The sequence below is a fragment of the Sardina pilchardus genome, chromosome 12 (genome assembly GCF_963854185.1).
Source record: "Sardina pilchardus chromosome 12, fSarPil1.1, whole genome shotgun sequence".
NCBI lineage: Eukaryota > Metazoa > Chordata > Actinopteri > Clupeiformes > Clupeidae > Sardina > Sardina pilchardus.
This window is the reverse complement of record NC_085005.1, coordinates 26407334-26426249: the sequence shown is the minus strand read 5'-3', so window position 1 is coordinate 26426249 and position 18916 is coordinate 26407334. Positions and strand designations below refer to the sequence as shown.

The 18916-nt window shown below is 45.7% G+C and overlaps 2 protein-coding genes across 3 annotated transcripts; one reads left to right on the top strand and one right to left on the bottom strand.

The window, feature by feature from the left end:
- The first annotated feature begins 316 nt into the window (after positions 1-316).
- LOC134098528 (GDNF-inducible zinc finger protein 1-like) lies at positions 317-7052 on the top strand. Of its 2 annotated transcripts, none has more exons than XM_062551604.1 (6): positions 317-407; positions 1420-2970; positions 3390-3484; positions 3728-3895; positions 4293-4450; positions 5377-7052. In XM_062551604.1, exons 2-6 carry the CDS (start codon positions 1433-1435, stop codon positions 6082-6084), a joined length of 2667 nt encoding a protein of 888 aa, XP_062407588.1. In that variant the 5' UTR covers positions 317-407; positions 1420-1432; the 3' UTR covers positions 6085-7052. The 2 variants fall into 2 exon arrangements, with proteins under 2 accessions (XP_062407588.1, XP_062407587.1); XM_062551603.1 differs by lacking the exon at positions 317-407 and adding an exon at positions 437-841.
- Positions 7053-7140: 88 nt separating this feature from the next.
- napbb (N-ethylmaleimide-sensitive factor attachment protein, beta b) lies at positions 7141-18692 on the bottom strand. The gene is made up of 11 exons (XM_062551605.1): positions 17875-18692; positions 15346-15431; positions 14644-14760; positions 13994-14040; positions 13120-13197; positions 12736-12791; positions 12003-12087; positions 10682-10786; positions 9813-9881; positions 9621-9671; positions 7141-9260 (listed from the first exon to the last, which is right to left on the bottom strand). The coding sequence occupies exons 1-11, from the start codon at positions 17970-17972 to the stop codon at positions 9159-9161; spliced, it is 894 nt and encodes a 297-aa protein (XP_062407589.1). The 5' UTR covers positions 17973-18692; the 3' UTR covers positions 7141-9158.
- Positions 18693-18916: the final 224 nt, after the last annotated feature.

Here is an 18916-nt window from a genome sequence, read left to right as displayed (position 1 = left end):
AAGAAGCTGAGTGAGCCTGCACGAAACCATGACGGAGAGTCATTCGCAAGATCAGTGAAAATGCGTGTTGCCTACGGTAGCCTACTGTTTGATATGGTAAAGCATTACCTAGAGGCAAGTACACATAATAATAATATTAAAAAACGAACGTTAACAATTTCAGAGGTTTTCGATCTATCAGATGAGTTACAGCAGGCTAACGGCACAAAATGAGTTTGAGTCTGCGCAGTACGATGAACAGGAAACGAATTTTTGTTTCAGCCCCCTCTCATTGAGAACGACGGAGTCTGTTTGTCCATTTCTTTTAGGTCTATGAGGAAACGGAACGCTGGGTGCAATTTTTACAGGAAATACTTTCGTCGCGGTCTCCTGCATTTGTAAAGGGCTGCCATTTTACGGAGCTTACGGTAAGAATATTAACCTAACAGTGTTCTGCTAAGTTGATGCATCGTCTCACCTAGCCAGGTCGTTGTTTGGCTAGAGATGCATCAAAATATCGATGAAAGGAGATATATATAGCATTTGTGTCAACCGTCAAGCTAATGTTAACGATAACCTATGTCGTTTAGCTTACACGAGCTAGCTGGGTCGCTTTTGCAAATGCAAAACAATTACCAACAAAGCAAATGTTGATGTGGTAGCCTATTGAAACATGTACATGTATAGACATGTAGCATGTTGCGTAGACGTGGATAATCCTGCTAAATGGATAGTTACCTTCGATATGAACCAGTTACGATTCATTCAGTTTAAGTAGATTGCTAAATCAGCTAACAAGCATTCTGATAACATGGACTTGGAAGGAACAGTGTCGGTGATCCGACTTTGAAAATAGCCCAGGGTAACAATAAGTCTACAGAACGTAGACAACATTAGCATTTCTCACGAAGATTTCTAAAACTCAACACAACATTGTACACCATTGTACTGATGTGCGTTTAAAGGACGATTCAACCCAATTGGGTTAATTTAGTTGACGTAGCTAAATGTACATACACATTGTTTCTTATCCTACACATTAGTCTAAGCTTCACCACATTTTCACATGCCTTCAGCGTACTCTGCGGTCAGTAATATGTCGACATGCAGATTTGCTTTGCAACATTCACCCCCAAACGTAAGAGAACAAACAATCATATAAGGAATTTGGTTCCAACTGTTGGTTTCATTCTAACACAACATTGTAATAGACAGACAACATAGACACACAAACAATAACAATGCAATACAAGTATATTAGGTCTATATTATACAGGCACAATAACCAAGCAGATTATAGTAGGCAGTAAACCTTAACAAACTTTGCTTTTGCTAGTGTAACCAAATGTTGACAGTATCCTGTAAACGAGTTGAGTGAGTAATACAATGTGTCACACAACACAACTGAATGTCATGTCCTGTTTTGTCGTTCCTCAACAGCAGAGACAGAAGCATGAGCCATGAGCAGGTCCAGATCATATCTCTGTCCCACCATCAGACTCTGCTGGAGGAGATGCATCAGCTGAGACAATCAGGCCTCCTGTGTGACATCACCGTGCAGGTGGACCACAAGGGTGACATGAGAGAATTCGAGGCCCACCAAGTGGTGCTAGCTGCATCGAGTGGCTACTTTAAAAGCATCCTCGTGGCGGGGGAGTCTGTCAAAAAAGCTCTGCTGTGTGACGTGCCCGCCGCTGCGTTCGATGCTTTCCTGCAGTACGTGTACACGGGTCAAATCGAGGTGGAGAGGCCAATGATACACAACATATTCAAAATGGCCGAGTTACTCGAGTGCGTTGACCTTGTCGATGCGTGCAAGGCAGTGAGTGGCCTCTCGGTGGCTAATGACACAGAGAGACTGCACCCAGGCGACTTGACTCAACCAAAATCTGAGACTCCTTCTCCTCCAAAGGGTCGAGGTGCAAAACCAACCCAAAGCAAACAAGCGACGATCAAAGCAAGCGAAGATCCCCCGGTCTCCAAAGAGCTGGAGAAGACACCACAGAAGAGGAAAAAGAGCGATAAGGATGCAGGGAAGAAGAGTGAGGATGTTGGGGAGAGCGACAAAGAGGACCAAGGAGGCAGGAGACTGAGCAACAGGCTGGCCAGCCGCAAGAAGCCTCCAGGTCGCCCTAAAAAACGCCCCAGGAGAGGGAAGCCCAAAGCCAGCGAGGGGTCAAGCGACCCTGCCCAGATTGGGACCAAGAGCACAGAATTAGCAGGAGCCCTACTGGGCACTGAACACAACGACACTGCCAAGGTTGACACCGAAGACACCAAATTAACCGAAGCTCTACTGGGCATCGATCAGAACGACACTCCCCAGGTTAAGATCGAGGGCACAGAGTTAACAGAAGCCCTGCTGGGCATTGAACAGAACGCCACTGCCCAGGTTGGGCCCGAGTGCAAAGAGTTAACTGAAGCTCTACTGAGCATTGAAAAGAGTGAAAAACGCTTGTTGGCAACACAGTCTTCGACCAGCGACAGTGACAGCGACACTGACGATTCCTTTATGTCACTGTCCCTCTCTCCTCCGAAAGCTCGCCATCGAGACACCTCGCGGGTGAAATTCTCCTGCGAGACCGAGGGGTGCGATCGGACCTTCCTGTACGAGAAGAGCTACCTGAAGCACCTGGTGACGAGCCACGGGCAGCAGCCGGACGTGACGTACCGCTGCGGCACGTGCCAGTCGGTCTTCGCCAACCGCAGCAACCTGAAGTTCCACGAGCAGCACGTGCACAGCGAGGAGCGCTGCTACCTGTGCGACGTGTGCGGCAAGGCGTTCAAGCGCAAGAAGGACGTGCGGCGGCACCAGAAGCAGGTGCACGAGGGCGGCAGCGAGCGGCACACCTGTCCCACGTGCGGCAAGTCGCTCAGCTCGCGCACCGCCCTCAAGCTGCACGAGCGCACGCACACCGGCTACAAGCCCTTCGAGTGCGGCGAGTGCAGCGCCAAGTTCTCGCAGAGCTCCGCCCTCAAGACGCACAAGAGGTGGGTGTCCGACACACAGACACAGACACAGACACAGACACAGACACAGACATAGTACATAGTACAGTCATTTCCCGCATATAAGCCGCTTTGTGTATAAGCCACAGGACAGTGTTTTAAGCAAGTTAAAAGAACCAAAACCATATTAACGCCATATTAACTGCCCCCCTGTATTAGCCTCATAGCTGAAGAAATTTAGCAAAATCAATGTATAAGCTGCGGCTAATAGTCAGGAAATTACGGTAAGCAGAAAATTGTCCAGGACCAACTACTGTAGGTCGGACCAGATTTGGTCTTAACCATTTTCTCCAGTGTCTCCCCGATGGACCATGTACGGGCCTGTTGTTTTTCCGAGGTTGTTTATTCACGCTGGTGGTGTTTTTCTCCCTCGTCTCTGTGTCTGTGATGTGCCTGTACAGGATCCACACTGGAGAGAAGCCGTTCGCCTGCGACGAGTGCGACGCCAGATTCACCCAGAACCACATGCTGGCTTACCACAAGCGCTGCCACACAGGTACACATACGTAACATACACTGGCTCCAGTCGTCGATGGAGAAATTGTATTGGATTCTTACTTCCGGAATCGGCAGTGGGCGGGACTGTCGAGCTCTATATGTAGTTGTGTGAAGCGCATGCACAGTGGAGTCTGGTCTGACCAATGACAGGGTAGTGTGTTGGGTAGTGTGTTGGTTGAAATCAGTTGGAGTCTGACAGGCTTTTGCGTGTGTGTGTGTGTGTGTGTGTGTGTGTGTGCAGGTGAGAGGCCCTTCATGTGTGAGATCTGCGGGAAGAACTTTGCCTCTAAGGAGTACCTGAAGCACCACGCCAGGCTACACTCGGGCTACAAGCCGTACAAGTGTGAGATCTGTGGAAGACCCTTCGCCCAGAGGAATTCCTTACACCAGCACATGAAAACTCACACAGGTAATGCACAAAACACATACACACACACACACACACACACACACACACAATAGTCTTTGCCCAAAGGAGCTAAACATCGCTCATGGATATTTATGTACTGTTGCACACTCACACATACAATTATTGGGTAAGATGTTCGCAACACTCAACGCATGTTGTGTGATCATATAAGCAGACCCTCTGTGGTCACCTATGTGTATATATTCGTTGACCTCCTGGCCTCACAAGTGATAATCATTGATAGAAACTTACTGCTTCGGTTAGCCCTCATGACTCATTCATTTGTACGTGGGTGTGTGTTTGCGTCCCTGTGTGTGTGTGTGCGTGTCTCTCTCTGTGTGTGTGGTGTGCGTGTGTCCCTGTGTGTCCCCCTGTGTGTGTGTGTGTGTGTTTTCAGGAGACCGTCCGTACCAGTGCAAGGAGTGCGATAAGAGCTTCACGCAGCTGAACGCGCTCCAGCGCCACCAACGCATCCACACGGGGGAGAAGCCGTACATGTGCACGCTCTGCAGCCGCACCTTCACCGACAAGTCCACGCTGCGCCGCCACGCCATGGTGAGGAGTGGCAACACCACCACGCAACTCTGTTATAGCGCCTTAAGCCTGGCGCCCACCGGACATGCCGTTCAGCGGTGTTCGGCGGTCTGGGCTTGATGCGCAGGATTTTCGAATAGTTTTCTATCTCTGTGCGGCTGCTGCACGGCAGACTTTTCCAGTGGGCTTTGCTCCGTTGAAAACAATGGAGTTCTAATTGTTTTATTGTCGCGACGCGGCGCGTATGTGTCCGGTGGGCGACGGCCTTTATTCGTTAACCCGCAAATCTGGCCTGTTTTCAACTTCCATTCATTCTGTTTACATTATACAGTAGGTTATAGTTTTGTGCGTTCTCAGTACGCTAACTAGAATATGCTTCAACTTAGATTTCTTTCGAAATGTTGACAATTCTGCCCTCAGCATGGATATACTGCATAATATATAACCGATATAAAATAGAAAAGTTTACTTTTATATGCGTTATGATATGTTAAGCACTGTCACCAGTCACGTTAAAATAGATACAACACAGCTTCGCCGGAAATAGAAAACTGTTTTTTGAATACTGAGGTGTCATGGCGACGCCCATTGTTGGCTAAGGAATATCGTGACTAGCACGGTTATATATTCCACTACTGGGGCGGCAGTGGCTCAGGAGGTAGAGGAGTCATCCAGTAAGTGGAAGGTTGCTGGTTCGAGCCCAACTCCTCCTGACCCTGTCGAAGTGTCCTTGGGCAAGACACCAAACCCCAGTGCTCCCAATGAGCAGGTTGGTAGAATGTAGAATGCATGACCATGTAGGATGTTAAATGTATGGTTAGTGGAGTGTGACGTATGGCCTTTTTTGGCCTGTCCCCCCTCTGACCCAAATCTGTAGAATGCATGACCCTGTAGGATGTTAAATAGTGGAGTGTAACGTATGGCCTTTTTTGGCCTGTCCCCTTCAGACCCACGACAAGGAGACGCCGTGGAGGAACTTCCTGAAGGTGCTGAAGGACAACGTGGAGGACCGCGGCGTCAAGAAGCCCCGCGCCGCGCCCGCCCTCAAGAGGAAGAAGAGCTCGCCCGACGAGGAATCCCCCGCCACGCCGGACGGCCCCAAGGCCACGGTGGTGACGACGGAGACGGTCGCGCTGCCCGCCGACTGGGGCAGCCACGGCACCATCGCGCTGGTGGGCCCCGGAGCGCTGAGCGGCTTCGCCGTCATCCAGACCGAAGGCCCCGGCGGCGGCGTGCAGCTGCAGCCGCTGGTGACGGCCGACGGGACGCCGGTCACCGTGCCGCTCTCCCTGCCCATCGCCGTGCCGCACACCGTCGCCACCGTAACCGCCACCGCCACCGTCTCCTCGCTGTCCAGCAGCATCGCCACCGCCGCCACGTCGGACTTGGTTTTGACGGGGCGCAGGCCCGCCGTGTTGGGGCCGGGGACGGTCGCGGTGGCGTCGCCCGCCCTGGAGGCGGCGCTGATAGCCGGGGAGATCGAGTGCGTGACGGTCGGAGGCACGGAGCTGACGCAGGAGGAGGCCGCGTCGTCGGGCGCCGCCGAGGGCTCTAGCGTCCAGCTGGCCGTGGCGGAGGACGTCCAGGAGGCCGAGAGCGCGGGAAACATGGAGGCGACGACGACGACGACGACAACGTGCGTCATCTCTGAGTAGCCATGGAGACAGACAGACAGGAGACAAGGAGGGGGGAGCCTCAGTTTTGCATCACTGCACCAAACCATCAAGGGAACTCTCCTCTCTCTGCACTGACAATCCATGTTGAACTCTCTCTCTCTCTCACACACACACACACACACACACACACACACTCACAGACACACACACCAGTCAGTTATAAATTGAGTTTTGTTTGTGTGGAATAACCGCTTCAGTAAAATTACATAGACAGCATACACAGTTGTTCTGAAATAGATCACATTCTGTTTGCAGCCTTAATAACATACACACAAAGCGACATGTTGCCAAGGAAACAGCGTAATGGGATTTGTCTCGACCAGACAAGACCAAATTGAACTTCATGTTCTTTTCCCAGCCTTAACCATGCATTGACCAGTGACCACAGCATACAGTCCTTACAAAGTTCCATCATGTCAGTATCACACTATTATTACTACACATAACACGTGTTTGTCTTTGTAAAACATGTTTTGCTCCATAAAGGTTTAAACCTATGATCTGATGTACAGTTATACATATATATATATATATTCAGTCTTTTTACCTTTATGGAAATTAAAATATGACTAAAATATGACTATTTTTCTTCCATACACACTAGCAATTGCAAAACAAAACACTGGTGTTCACTGTTGTTCATCGGGGTATTCCAAGAACGTGGTTTAGTGACAAATCTGGGTGAGTTAAATCAGGGTAAATGGTAAACCTCCTACAACAAGAACTTAATGGCATTGTTCTGTTACGAGAATAAAGTCTTACAGCTCCTCTATTAGGAGGTTTACCACTAACTCGGAGTTAACTTACCCAGGTTTGTCACTAAACCACGTACTTGGAATACCCTCCAGGTAACTACCACTACAGTGGCGCCTTTCCACTACGGGGTAAAACCCCGGTGTTTGGGGCCCAGAGGCTCGTCAATTGTGACTTCTAAGTTGGCATGTGAGTAGAGGGACGGATAGCTCAGTATCTGCTTTGCAATGACCTTAAAGTGACAGCTGTGTGTGCAGTGAGGACACATTCAATCAAACGTAGTTAAGTTTCAGATACGTTCTTTTTTATTTCTGTACATTCGTACATAAGACATGACTCTATGACTAATAAAGAGGCGTACTACTTTTTTCGACAGAAAACCTTGATAAGCACGTAGCTGGTCTCCGGTGATGAGGAGGACACAATGAACAGAAAAATAAAAACCTCTGGCATGTCTCACGATATGTAAAGCACACAAAACCGGACACAAAACGACATGCTCTGACTGGTAATGAGCGGCGGAGGGGGGGGGCTAGCTACGCTATCAGCGACCTGAAGTGTGCATACACAACAACGATACACAAATACACAAGAGCACACTGACACAGGAAGCACATACAGTACACATAAAAGTCTCAGTCTTTAGCCATGGAAACGTCTGTCAGATTCAAGAAAAAGCATTTTGTGTTTTGTTTTTCGTTTTTTTTTTTTAGAACTCTTATAAGATATAGAAACATTTTTAGAAGGAGAAACAAATCATGTCATGTAATGTAATATTGAGATCCGTACAAAAGATGATATTACCATCAATAAGCGAAATATTTAAAAATGACGTCTTTTTTTGCTCTGTTATATGACCACTGAAAAAGCTCTGAGGGAGTCACTCTTTCTTTGGTGGGCTTTAGTGAGTGGTATGAACAACCATGTTGGCTGCAGAGTGTGATATGTGCAGACGTGTGTGCAGAAGTCTCACTTAAAACAGGCTTCCGAAATAAGAAATAACAAGTTTGTTGTTGTTTGTCCCTTTTTCATTCCGTCCTTCTTAAATAATTTCACACATTTTTGTCCCACAGGCTACGGAAAACACACTTGACATGAGATGACATGGCTAAGGTGCAATGTGTAGTTTTTTTGTTGTCAAATTCAAAAAACGAGTATCCAAAAAGTATCCAAATAAAAATCATCAAGCCAAATGAGAAAGCGTGACAATATTGGCCAACTCATTTTTGGTGTTTGCTTAAAACTATATACAGAGCCAGAATTTTTTATTTTAACAACAACAACAAAAATGCACATTACACCTTTAAAACAAAACAAAATGAAACAAAAAAACAAACTACGGGGGTAAATGAGATGAAAGTGAAGTGTATACACCCTGTCGTCATGCTCTGGGGGGAAAATACTGTACAGACTAAAGTCATGCAGCACTCATCATCCCTGAACGAGTGTCCCACCAGAGGGCGCTACGGAGCCACGGAGCCCACTCCAGTCATGACCCGACCGACCCCGAATCAGATCTGGACCAAGTCCATAGGTGCCTCTCATGCAGTGTTTATACGTCCTCCCTCGCTCCTCGGGCCTCGATCCTCACTGATCTACATAAAGACTGATGGGGGGGAAACAATGGGATAGTCTATCCAGTGTTAGTTATAGATCAGTGGGAACGCCCCTCGAGGATCGAGCATCGAGGATCGAGGAGGCATGTTGAGAGGCACCCCATATTGGACTACACTAAATGGGACCTGAACGGGAGAGGACTATAAAGACGGTGTTTGGAAGTAACAGAGAGAATGGAAGTACATGGGATTAGGAATTAGGAATAATCTCTGCGGCTGTTTAGCGTGGCTTTGACTACCGGTCCAGCTGTGGCGCTCGACTCGAAGGGATGCTGAGCACGGACAGATTACAATCGTAATGTACGTCACCGTTTCTATTTGGTAAGACAGAATAAATGTATCGCTTCAGTACTCAAGTAAGTTCTTCATCATCCTCTCCTCTTCACGAGTTGCAGCATTCATAACTGGCTTATACTGACTATGGGACTGAACCAAGACTGTGGCCATTGCACAAAAATAATAATACGTAGTCATAAAAAATAAAATTGCAGGGAGTGTGTGAAAGGAAGTTGGGTGTGGGGGGAAGGGGAGTAGTGGTTGAGGGTTGATTGCTGATGGAAGGTTCCGGTTTGAAGAAGGGAGGTGGTGGTGGGGTGTGTGTGTGTGGGGGGGGGGGGGTTAGGTGTGTGTGTGTGTGAGGGGGGAGGGGTCATGCTGTGAGTTGTTCTCCCAGTGCGCTGCGTCTTAGCGGAGATCTCCCTCGTCTCCCTGGATGGTCTTCTTGATGCGGAGCAGCATGGTGGTCTGCCACTGGTCCAGACGGGAGATGGAGTCAAACTCTTTCACCTGCACACACACACAAACAGACTCAAGTCTACAACCGATTTGCAGGTACCTCACACACTCCACTGCCGCCATGACACACACACACACACACAGACACACACACACACACACACACACACACACACACACACACACACACACACACACACACGCACACGCACACGCACACGCACACAACAAACACACACACGTAGAATCGGCATTGAATAAATACAAAACAGTCTAAGAGCATACAGACACACTATAATTGTGTATCAAAAAGGTCCCACTAAAGCTAATGATGGCTAGCATTTGACTGGGCACTTCAGCTATTATTGCTTAACATAGAGTATGTGAGGCAAAGAGACAAGAGATACTCACGGCTTCTGTGAAGGCTTCACTGTTCTGCTCCTCATGAGCGTCTATGAGTTTCTGTGGGAGACATGCCTGCGGTTAGCAACAGGTCTTCACACCACATTCAGACAAGGACTTCAAGAGCTTCATTCAGACAAACACACATATATTCACACACACACATCAAGAAAATAGCACTTATCACTGATTGGTACTGACCTTGAGTAGTTTGCACTCTCTTGAGTCTGAGAAAGCGGGAAACATTTCCTCATACTTCTCCACGGCCAACTATGGAGGAGAAGAGAAACACAGCAGCACGGCGTTTAGCCAAGTTTGCCACTAAACCATGCTACTATGCTACAATCTATTTATTTTCCCAGGAAATCCGTACGAGTGTGGCTACTCAACTATCCAACACTGCAATTTCCCAGCTATTAGCCGTGGCTTATACATTGATTTTGTTACATTTCTTCGGCTATGACATGGGGTCAGTTAATATGGTATTAATAGGGTTTTGTTTCTTTTAACTTGCACGAAACACTGTGCTGCGGCTTAAACACAAATGAGGCTAATACACAGGGAATTACTGTAGCTGTTTCAGTGCTCTGAATAGGTTACATTCTTGGATGTAACTAATGGAGGTGTTCATGGCAGTTCAAACCCAGACTGATACCTATAATGATACAGTGAAAAGGAATGACTCTAGCTAATGTGAATGTCAACGTCCACACAAACGTATAACAACAACAACAACAACAACAACAACAACAACAACAACAACAACAACATCCTCTGGGATCACTTTCAGTGATTTTTTAAAACGATAAAGAGCCAATCAGAATCCATCAAACTTCAGACGTCACCTTCATCAACACAAGGAGAGACTTCCCTTATCTGAGGTCAGTGTGGTGGTCACTCATGGTGTTATAGCTAAAGTTACATTTATAGTTATCATTCCTTGCGTGAACGGCCCTTAAAACGTTCATGAGGCTTCCATGAAATGTAACTGCTCAACCCACTGAATAAGGCCAATCTCATAAAAAAAAACTAAAAAAAACATGTGACTTCCATGATGAGCTGCAGCTGACCTTTGCGTTGAGCTCGTCCACGATGAAATGACACAGGGAGGCCTTGAAGAAGTACTCTTTGGCGCTGTATTTCAGTAAGGGGTTGTCCATAGTGTTGGAGCCCACCTAGAATACATACCGTAACACAAAGCAATCACATTAAATCAAATCACATCAGGGAGGAGGATGAAAGCTGCAGAGGTTGAGAGGATTAAAGGTCAAACACAGACAGATGTACACAATACACTATAGTACACTTCCGATCCCTATAGATCTCAATGTCTGTTCACCCTGCTGAAAAAAACAGCAAGAAACCAGCTTAGGCTGGTGGCTGGTAGCTGGTTTTAGCTGGTTTTAGCTGGTCTTTGCCCAAAACACAGTTATTATTGCTGGTCTTTGCTTGTTTCAGGCCTCTAGCTCACATTTTAGACAGTATTTCACGTGCGATGAAAAAGCAAACAAATGCAAAGATATAATCTGAATCAAGGCATGAAGAATTTACAGGAAAATCAGGTATCAGGGACACATTCCCAACATGGTGCCTTTCAAAATACATGATTGCGGTAGATGTGTTGTTTTTTGATGATCTCAATGTTATTTATGGCTGGTCCTTAAACAGCAATGCTTTTGCAGTCTATGGCACGATTTGTGTCGGTCAACAGGACACACACCAGCACAGAGAGATGGCGTTTGGGATACAGCTGGTTTAAGATGGTCATGCTGGTGACCAGCCTGTCAAGCTTGACAAAGATGGTCAAGCTGGTTTTCTAGAATAACCAACATAAGCTGGCGTGGCCAGTAAAAACCAGCAATGTAGACCAGCAACACCAACTAAAATGACCAGCTTAAGGTGGTACGACAATCAAAACCAGCTGAATTACCATCATAAACTGGGTAAACCAGCTGAAGGTGTGTTTTCGCGAGAGTTTTGCTGGTCTAGCTGGTTAACCATCAAAGGGTGGTCAAATAAGCTGGTTAACAAGCTGGTCAACCAGCAAACCACCTTTAGCTGGTCAGGCTGGTTTTTGCAGCAGGGCAGAGATGTACACATCACGTATTGAAAGTCCATGTATTGCAACATAGATAATTGATTTATAGTGAGTAGCAAAACCAGGACTGTGGCCATTGCTCAAAAATAACAAAACACAAATCAGCACTAAGGAAATGCCGTGCCTGTTCATAGAGGATATATAGTATACCTGAAGATTAATCCTCATAACAAGCATCACAGCATCCATAACTGAGTTATACTGAACAAGGGAATGAGGACTTTGTCCATAATAATAAAGAACAATTCATACATGACACCGGTAGTAGAGCACAGTCCTGTACCGTAGCCTACCTGCTCATAGATCTCGATGGCCTTGGCATACTGCTCCAGCTGGGCACTGTATGCAGCCACCTTCAGCAAACACTTATTGGCAGAGCTGTAAAGGCAGAGAGAGAGAGAGAGAGAGTGAAAGAGATATATATATATATATAGAGAGAGAGAGGGGGGGGGGGGTTGAGAGAGAGATGGAGGGAAGGAGAGGGAGAGGGAGAAGGAAAAAGAGAGGGAGTGTCAGCACTTGTGTCACATCTGTTCTCTGGTCAGTGTGGGAGTCGATTTACCTGATTCTAACTTATTGAGTGTGGTATGGATTGGGGATTCGCAGCAAGGATTATGTCAATGTGTACCAACAGCCCCTATATCCTGTTGTTGCCTTTTACAGAGTAGTCACCCTCGGACAGATACAAATGTCACGTTCTTCTGTCTTGAGGAACGTTCTATTTTTCGAAGAACGATGCTATCGTATGGATACAAGCTCACAAACACATCATATACCCATCATACTGTATATTTAATGGTTCTGAAAGAGTTGGATGTGGACAAAACCTACTACTGAAGACCACTTGCACAAATCACATCCTATTCCGTGTATTGACATGGATCATGGGAATAGAAATATTCCTATGCCAATGCGTTTGAGAAGCTAAATCCCTGGCTTTCCACCCAAATGTCATCAAGTCATGTAGAACCTGACCTGAGAGTTCTGAGATTCTGATTCCAGAATGCTCCACCACGTCCGTCTTACCTGTTTGACTCCTCGCCCTTGTAGTAGTCTGCTGCCTGTTCAAAATGTGCGACAGCCTGAGGAGACAACCCCACCATGACAGACAGATCAGTTAGTGGAACACTCCCAGAGCAATAGAACAACTATACAGGAACAAATACCAGAACAGGAATGTTAACCCAAAAGATGGAGGTGCAAGAAGTGGAAAAGTGACTAGACACACAATCCAGTTACTCTGAAATGTAAACACAGATGTTTAGGCTGTTTGCCCGATATGAGGGTAAGCCTCCCAGATCAGACTTGGCCCGTGTTCAGAGGAGCCAAGCACCACAGAAGAACTCTGACACTGACTGACACTGACACACACACACACACACACACACACACACACACACACACACCTACCTTCTCAATGTCCACCAGCTCCGACTCGTACACCTCGGCGATGGTGATGTGGTGCTTTGCGGCGATGGTGAATCTGCCCTGGTGGACACAAGAGCGACAGCATCATCAGCTGCCCCGTTTACCGTTTACCCGTTTACCGAGGCTGGACTACAGAGCTCAGGATGAAGGGGACAGGTGCAATACAATGGGTGCCTCTCAACATCTCTCCTCGATCCTCAATCCTCGAGGGGCGTTCCCACTGATCTATAACTAACTGATCTATAACTAACTATAACTATAACTAACTAACTATAACAACTGGATAGACTATCCCATTGTTGCCGCCCCATCATTCTTTATGGAGTGAGAATTGAGGCTTGAGGAGGGAGGGAGGGAGGATGCATAAAAGCCCAAATGAGAGGCACCCAGTCACTTATACATTCACTCCTTCTTTAACAACAATGATGTGAATGTGGTGAAATGAATTAGCAGAACATGTGGGATTGGGTTGTGGGATTCCAGTGCATTACATTACATGCATAATGTTTGCTTGTTTCAGGCCTCTAGCTCACATTTTTAGACAGTATTTTACGTGCGATGAAAAAGCAAACAAATGCAAAAATATAATCTGAATCAAGGCATGAAGAATTTACAGGAAAAATCAGATATCAGGGACACATTCCCTACATGGTGCCTTTCAAATGACATGATTGCGGTAGATGTGTTGTTTTTGATGATCTCAATGTTATTCATGGCTGGTCCTTAAACAGCAATGGTTTTGCAGTCTATGGCACGATTTGTGTCGGTCAACAGGACACACACCAGCACAGAGAGATGGCATGTGCCAGCGTGAACAGGGGTGAGGGGTGAGGGCTATTTCCACTGGACGTCTTACCATGTCTGTGTATATGTCGATCGCTGTGTTTAAACAGTTGATTGCCTCTATTGTTGGCATTAAGAGAACAGAGGAGGAGGGTGTTAGAACAGACGCTAACAAAGCTGTTAAGTTAGGGATAGGGGCTTGACAAAGGAAAGTAACACACAGACACACACACACACACACACTTGTATCAACACTTGCTGGTGGTCAGACACACACACAAACACACACACACACACACACACACACAACACAAACACACGTGTAGTCTAAGAGGGGTGGTAGACACAGGAAACAAGGGTTAGATTTTGGGACTCCATAAAAAGTAATTCTCTCAAATACACACACAGTAGCACGAGCACTCCCCATCGTTCATAAATACACACACTTGCATTCATGTCTTGCTTGATCTCAAACACACACACACACACACACACACTACATACATTAAGGGGGATGACAGACACAGAAAACAAAGCCGTTTGTGGCCTTACTCACTCACTCTCTCACACACACACGCGCACACACGCACCCACACACACACAGACACGTGACGTAACTCAATACTCTCATAAGGCACATGCAGACAGACACACATAAAGGGTTTGCAGCCTGTTTGCTTGCATGTGTGTATGTGCCTGTGTACAGAAGTTCCCCAGTCTTACCTTGTGGATCGACCTTCTTGAAAGCATTGCCAGCGTCTATAAAGCCAGTTGCAGAGTCGTGTTTGTTCTGAAGTTGCATGTGAAGTCTGGCTGCCTTGCAGAAAGCCTTGCCGGCAGCTGAAACACACACACAAATAAACATATCATACACACATATTTAAACACACACACACACACACACACACACACACTCGCTCACTCACTCACACCATTAAAAGCTGCACAATTTGGAGGAAATATATAATTGCAATTGTCTGACCGATATTGCAATATGATTTTTCAATGTCAATGAATTGTAAAGTACAGCACTCGTGATTGACTGTGAAGCTCACCAATCAGAAGTGCCGTGCTTCTCACGCACTAGGCATGCTAACCAACCAGAAGTGGTGCAGTCAAGGAGTTATTGTTATCTGTGCACGATTCTTTTTCAGCTTTGTGATTAGACAATTGCATTTGGTTCATATTGTGATAGCGATACTTGTGCAGCCCTAGTACCCACACACACACACACACACACACACACACACACACACACACACACACACACACACACACACACACACACACACACACACACACACACACACACACACACACACACACACACACACACACACACACACACACACACACACACACACACACACACACACACACTTATGTATTTATACTGTACATGGTGTGGTGTAGAATTGAACGCACCACTCCAGTTTTTGGCCATCTTGAACATGTTGGCAGCCCGGCAGTACATTTCACATGCTTCCTCTATCTTATGGTTTTGGCCACCACTGAGGGGGAACATGGAGAAAGAGAGAGAGGGGGGGGGGGGGTGTTACCATAGTGACAAACCCATCCAGATGGATTCTACCATAGAGACAGATCTGTGCTGGATTTGGTCCAGGTCAGAAACCTGCTGCTCTGTGGAGCTAGGGGTTAGTTACCTACTGCTGACTATTCATAGCTAACCTACATCAACAACACTGTTTACTACAATCTAACATCAAACACAGAATGGAATTACATGTCCCAAAAATAAAAACCCTATTTATGACCAGTCATTTTTTATCATGTTGCTTGCATATATGATTTAGGAGTGTCTGCACAGCTAACATCTTGGTCGGGTCTCTCTTGCCAAAGATGTTCTTGATCTCAATGTGACTTCACACTAAAATAAAGAATATAACCCCGTCTTTTATTTTATTTTTTTATCTACAGGTCTACAATTTGTTTCTTTGAACCAACATAGATTTACAGACTTTAAAGAATGACTGACTTTATCCATCTCTGTGACTAACCCCAGTAGTTTGTGAACAAATGATTATGTTCTACGCACAGCCAATTCAATCCAGTGCTTCTGTCAGTCTACATTAGCTATTGATTTGTCCTATACACAGTATCAGTTATTGATTTGTCCTATACACAATTTGGAACCCTTCACCCTCATCGGTGCACAACCAAGGGGGTGAATGGGCTAATTTCTAAGGACAAAAGATTGATTTTTGGCTCTGGATGTGCTTCTGATCTGGTCCGGGTTTTGGTACAGGCATATCCTAATTTTCACGTTAAAAAACATGCCAGTGTCATCAGGCTGTTGAACTGCTTGAAGTCCCTGCTAGGATAGGCAGTAAATACAACATCTACCCTAACCCTTCAATCCGCTGCGCACACGTTTTTAGAACACACACTTGAAATCATAAATACATCAAAGTATGTGATGATGACAGCACTAGGCAACCTAGATTATTTAATTTGATCAGAAACTCCCTGAAGAAATGTCAAGTAGGTTGAGCAGGCCATGTCTGTAAATATTCTAAAAATAAGACCCTGCGATCCTAACAGCAGATACCTTGGGACAGAGTGGTTTGGTCCACTCTATTGGGGGGGACTGTCCAAGAACTGCCTTGATAAAACATTAGAGCTAGCTGGAAGCAACACTTTGACTTGCGTGACAACATTTTGAATGAATAACATGGTTTGCAAAGCAGTTTACCGGGGTGTTTCTACGTTTACGTTGCCAGGCTATTAGAGAGGCGCATCCTAACGAGAATGTAACCTGCTTGACCTGCAATGCAGTTCCCCTCTATCCGTGCCAAGCTCCCATCACCCCATACTCCCACAGGTGCGCAATATTTCAGCAGACAGCAAGCAACACACTCATGGCCTAATGTTAGCAACTGCTGAGGGAGGGGTGAACAGCCACCGTATGGACTGGGCTTGGCCGACCATGTGACATTAACCTTACTTGCTATTCAATTTATTTAAGAACACCGAGTGTATGTTTATGTTGGGGACCTCCAGACATAAGGTGCCACACAAAGACGACCTTATTTGATATGATATTATCCATGGTGTACGAAGCAACGGAAGTACGGTAAGGTGAACTATGATATGGCTACTGGCTGGTGTGGATTTACTAATCTAAACTAAACTAAATGTCCACATTCAAGGCAGGAGTTGCCACAACACCCCGCACAGCAGGTAACTGCGCAAAATCATTATCGCGCTAGCTAGCGTCAGCTATTCTTGGATATTCAGGGGTGGCCAACGATGTTAGAACGACTACGTGAACGTTAGCTAAAAAGCTAGTTGCTTAAACTGACACTGACAGTTCCCAAATCCAAGTGCCAAGCTCATCAGCGAGCAAACCAGCCACTGCTAGATTGAGGAGTGCTTGGGTTTTAGTTTTACTCATTATGTCAAAGGCATATGGGATAAGGGCGTTTGCGATAACTAACGTCATTTCGTTTAACTGAAATTAAGCTAATGCTAGTGGTTGTCATAAAGCTGCTTGTTTACAAACTGGGTTAGATCTGATCAACCTGAAAACGTTCACACGTCGTTGACAAGGTTAGCAAGGGAACAGTTAACGTTAAAGCGGACTCATTAGCAATACAAGCCAATAACACCCGCAGATCCATTTACTATAAAGGCATAACGTAATGTTATGTGGACAATCTTGCTATCCTACACAAGCACAACAATCAGGGCTACTTTGACAGCTAACTTTAGCGTTACGAGTCGCAGTGCTAACTACGTGAGAAAAGGTAAGTTTGCAAACGTTATAACACTAATCACACTTCAAGACTATCATTTTTCAAAGTTATTCTCAACAAAATCCACATAAGCGTCCCCCACCTATCTAGATATTGTCATCATATAGTATCCGTGTGACGGCTAGCTAGCTGGAAAGCTATTTTGGCATCCCATAGAAATTACTGAACGTTCTCTTACCCAAACATTCCTCCGAGGAATGAACCTTGTTTGGTTATTTTTTTGTCTGCTTCGGCCATTAACTGAATTGCCTCCTTCTCTTTGCCTGAGTTATCCATTTTCTTGGATGAAAGTGTCTACAAATGCAGCTTTAGTTTATAGAAGGATTGTCAGGATCTGCATCAGCTCTGGCTCCACAACGAAGGATTACAGTCGATGGGTTTATTTTAGTGTGGGAGTACCCTCTCGCAATGACTATTGGGAATCGTAGTTTCCCTTGCTTTCGGTCCATCCGAGCCGATGTGTCTGGTGCAAAAATATACTACAGCTCCCATATTCGTGGCAAACCCTTGTTACGTAACATTTCCAACTGGCTTGACTTCCCCCACTGCATCGAATGAAAGCGCCGCACAGCAAATACTTGATGAAATGTAACTTTGAAAAAATAAAGTTACAATATGCTTTTTTTGGGGTAACCTAACAAGTTAACCTCACGTGGGTAACCGAATGTATTATTTCCGAAAGCCCTGTCTGTGGACATGGTGTCAAATGAACACTGTACGTAGCACCAAAGCTTTTTCACACCTACGCATTACTGAAATCATGTGCATTTCTGTGAAAACGTGCCATGCATCACACATAGTATACATATGTCTCTCTACAACAAGTTTTAAACGTCTGACAACCATATTATTCAATGACTTATCTCGCAGATTTAACCAAATCGTGTATGACCGTCAGATCAACTTAGTTTCCTGCTGCGCTGAGTCTGACACACAAGCTTACCAACTATTGGCCAACAGGTGGCAGTAGAAGCTCGCATCTGAACGTCTCATCCTAGAGAGTTTTCACTCAAGCCGCAACCTGTATGAGTTCATTCTGATTGCTGTGTTTACATATCTTTAACTGTCTATGGTGTTTACCCATGCGTGCTCTGTTATCCCTGGTAATGTAAATTTCTTTCTACTATCTTTCAACTCGAATTGTAGCTCATAGATGGCCTGGTTTAATTATTATTTCCACAAAAAAGTATTATGTAATAAGTGTACTTACCCATAACGAT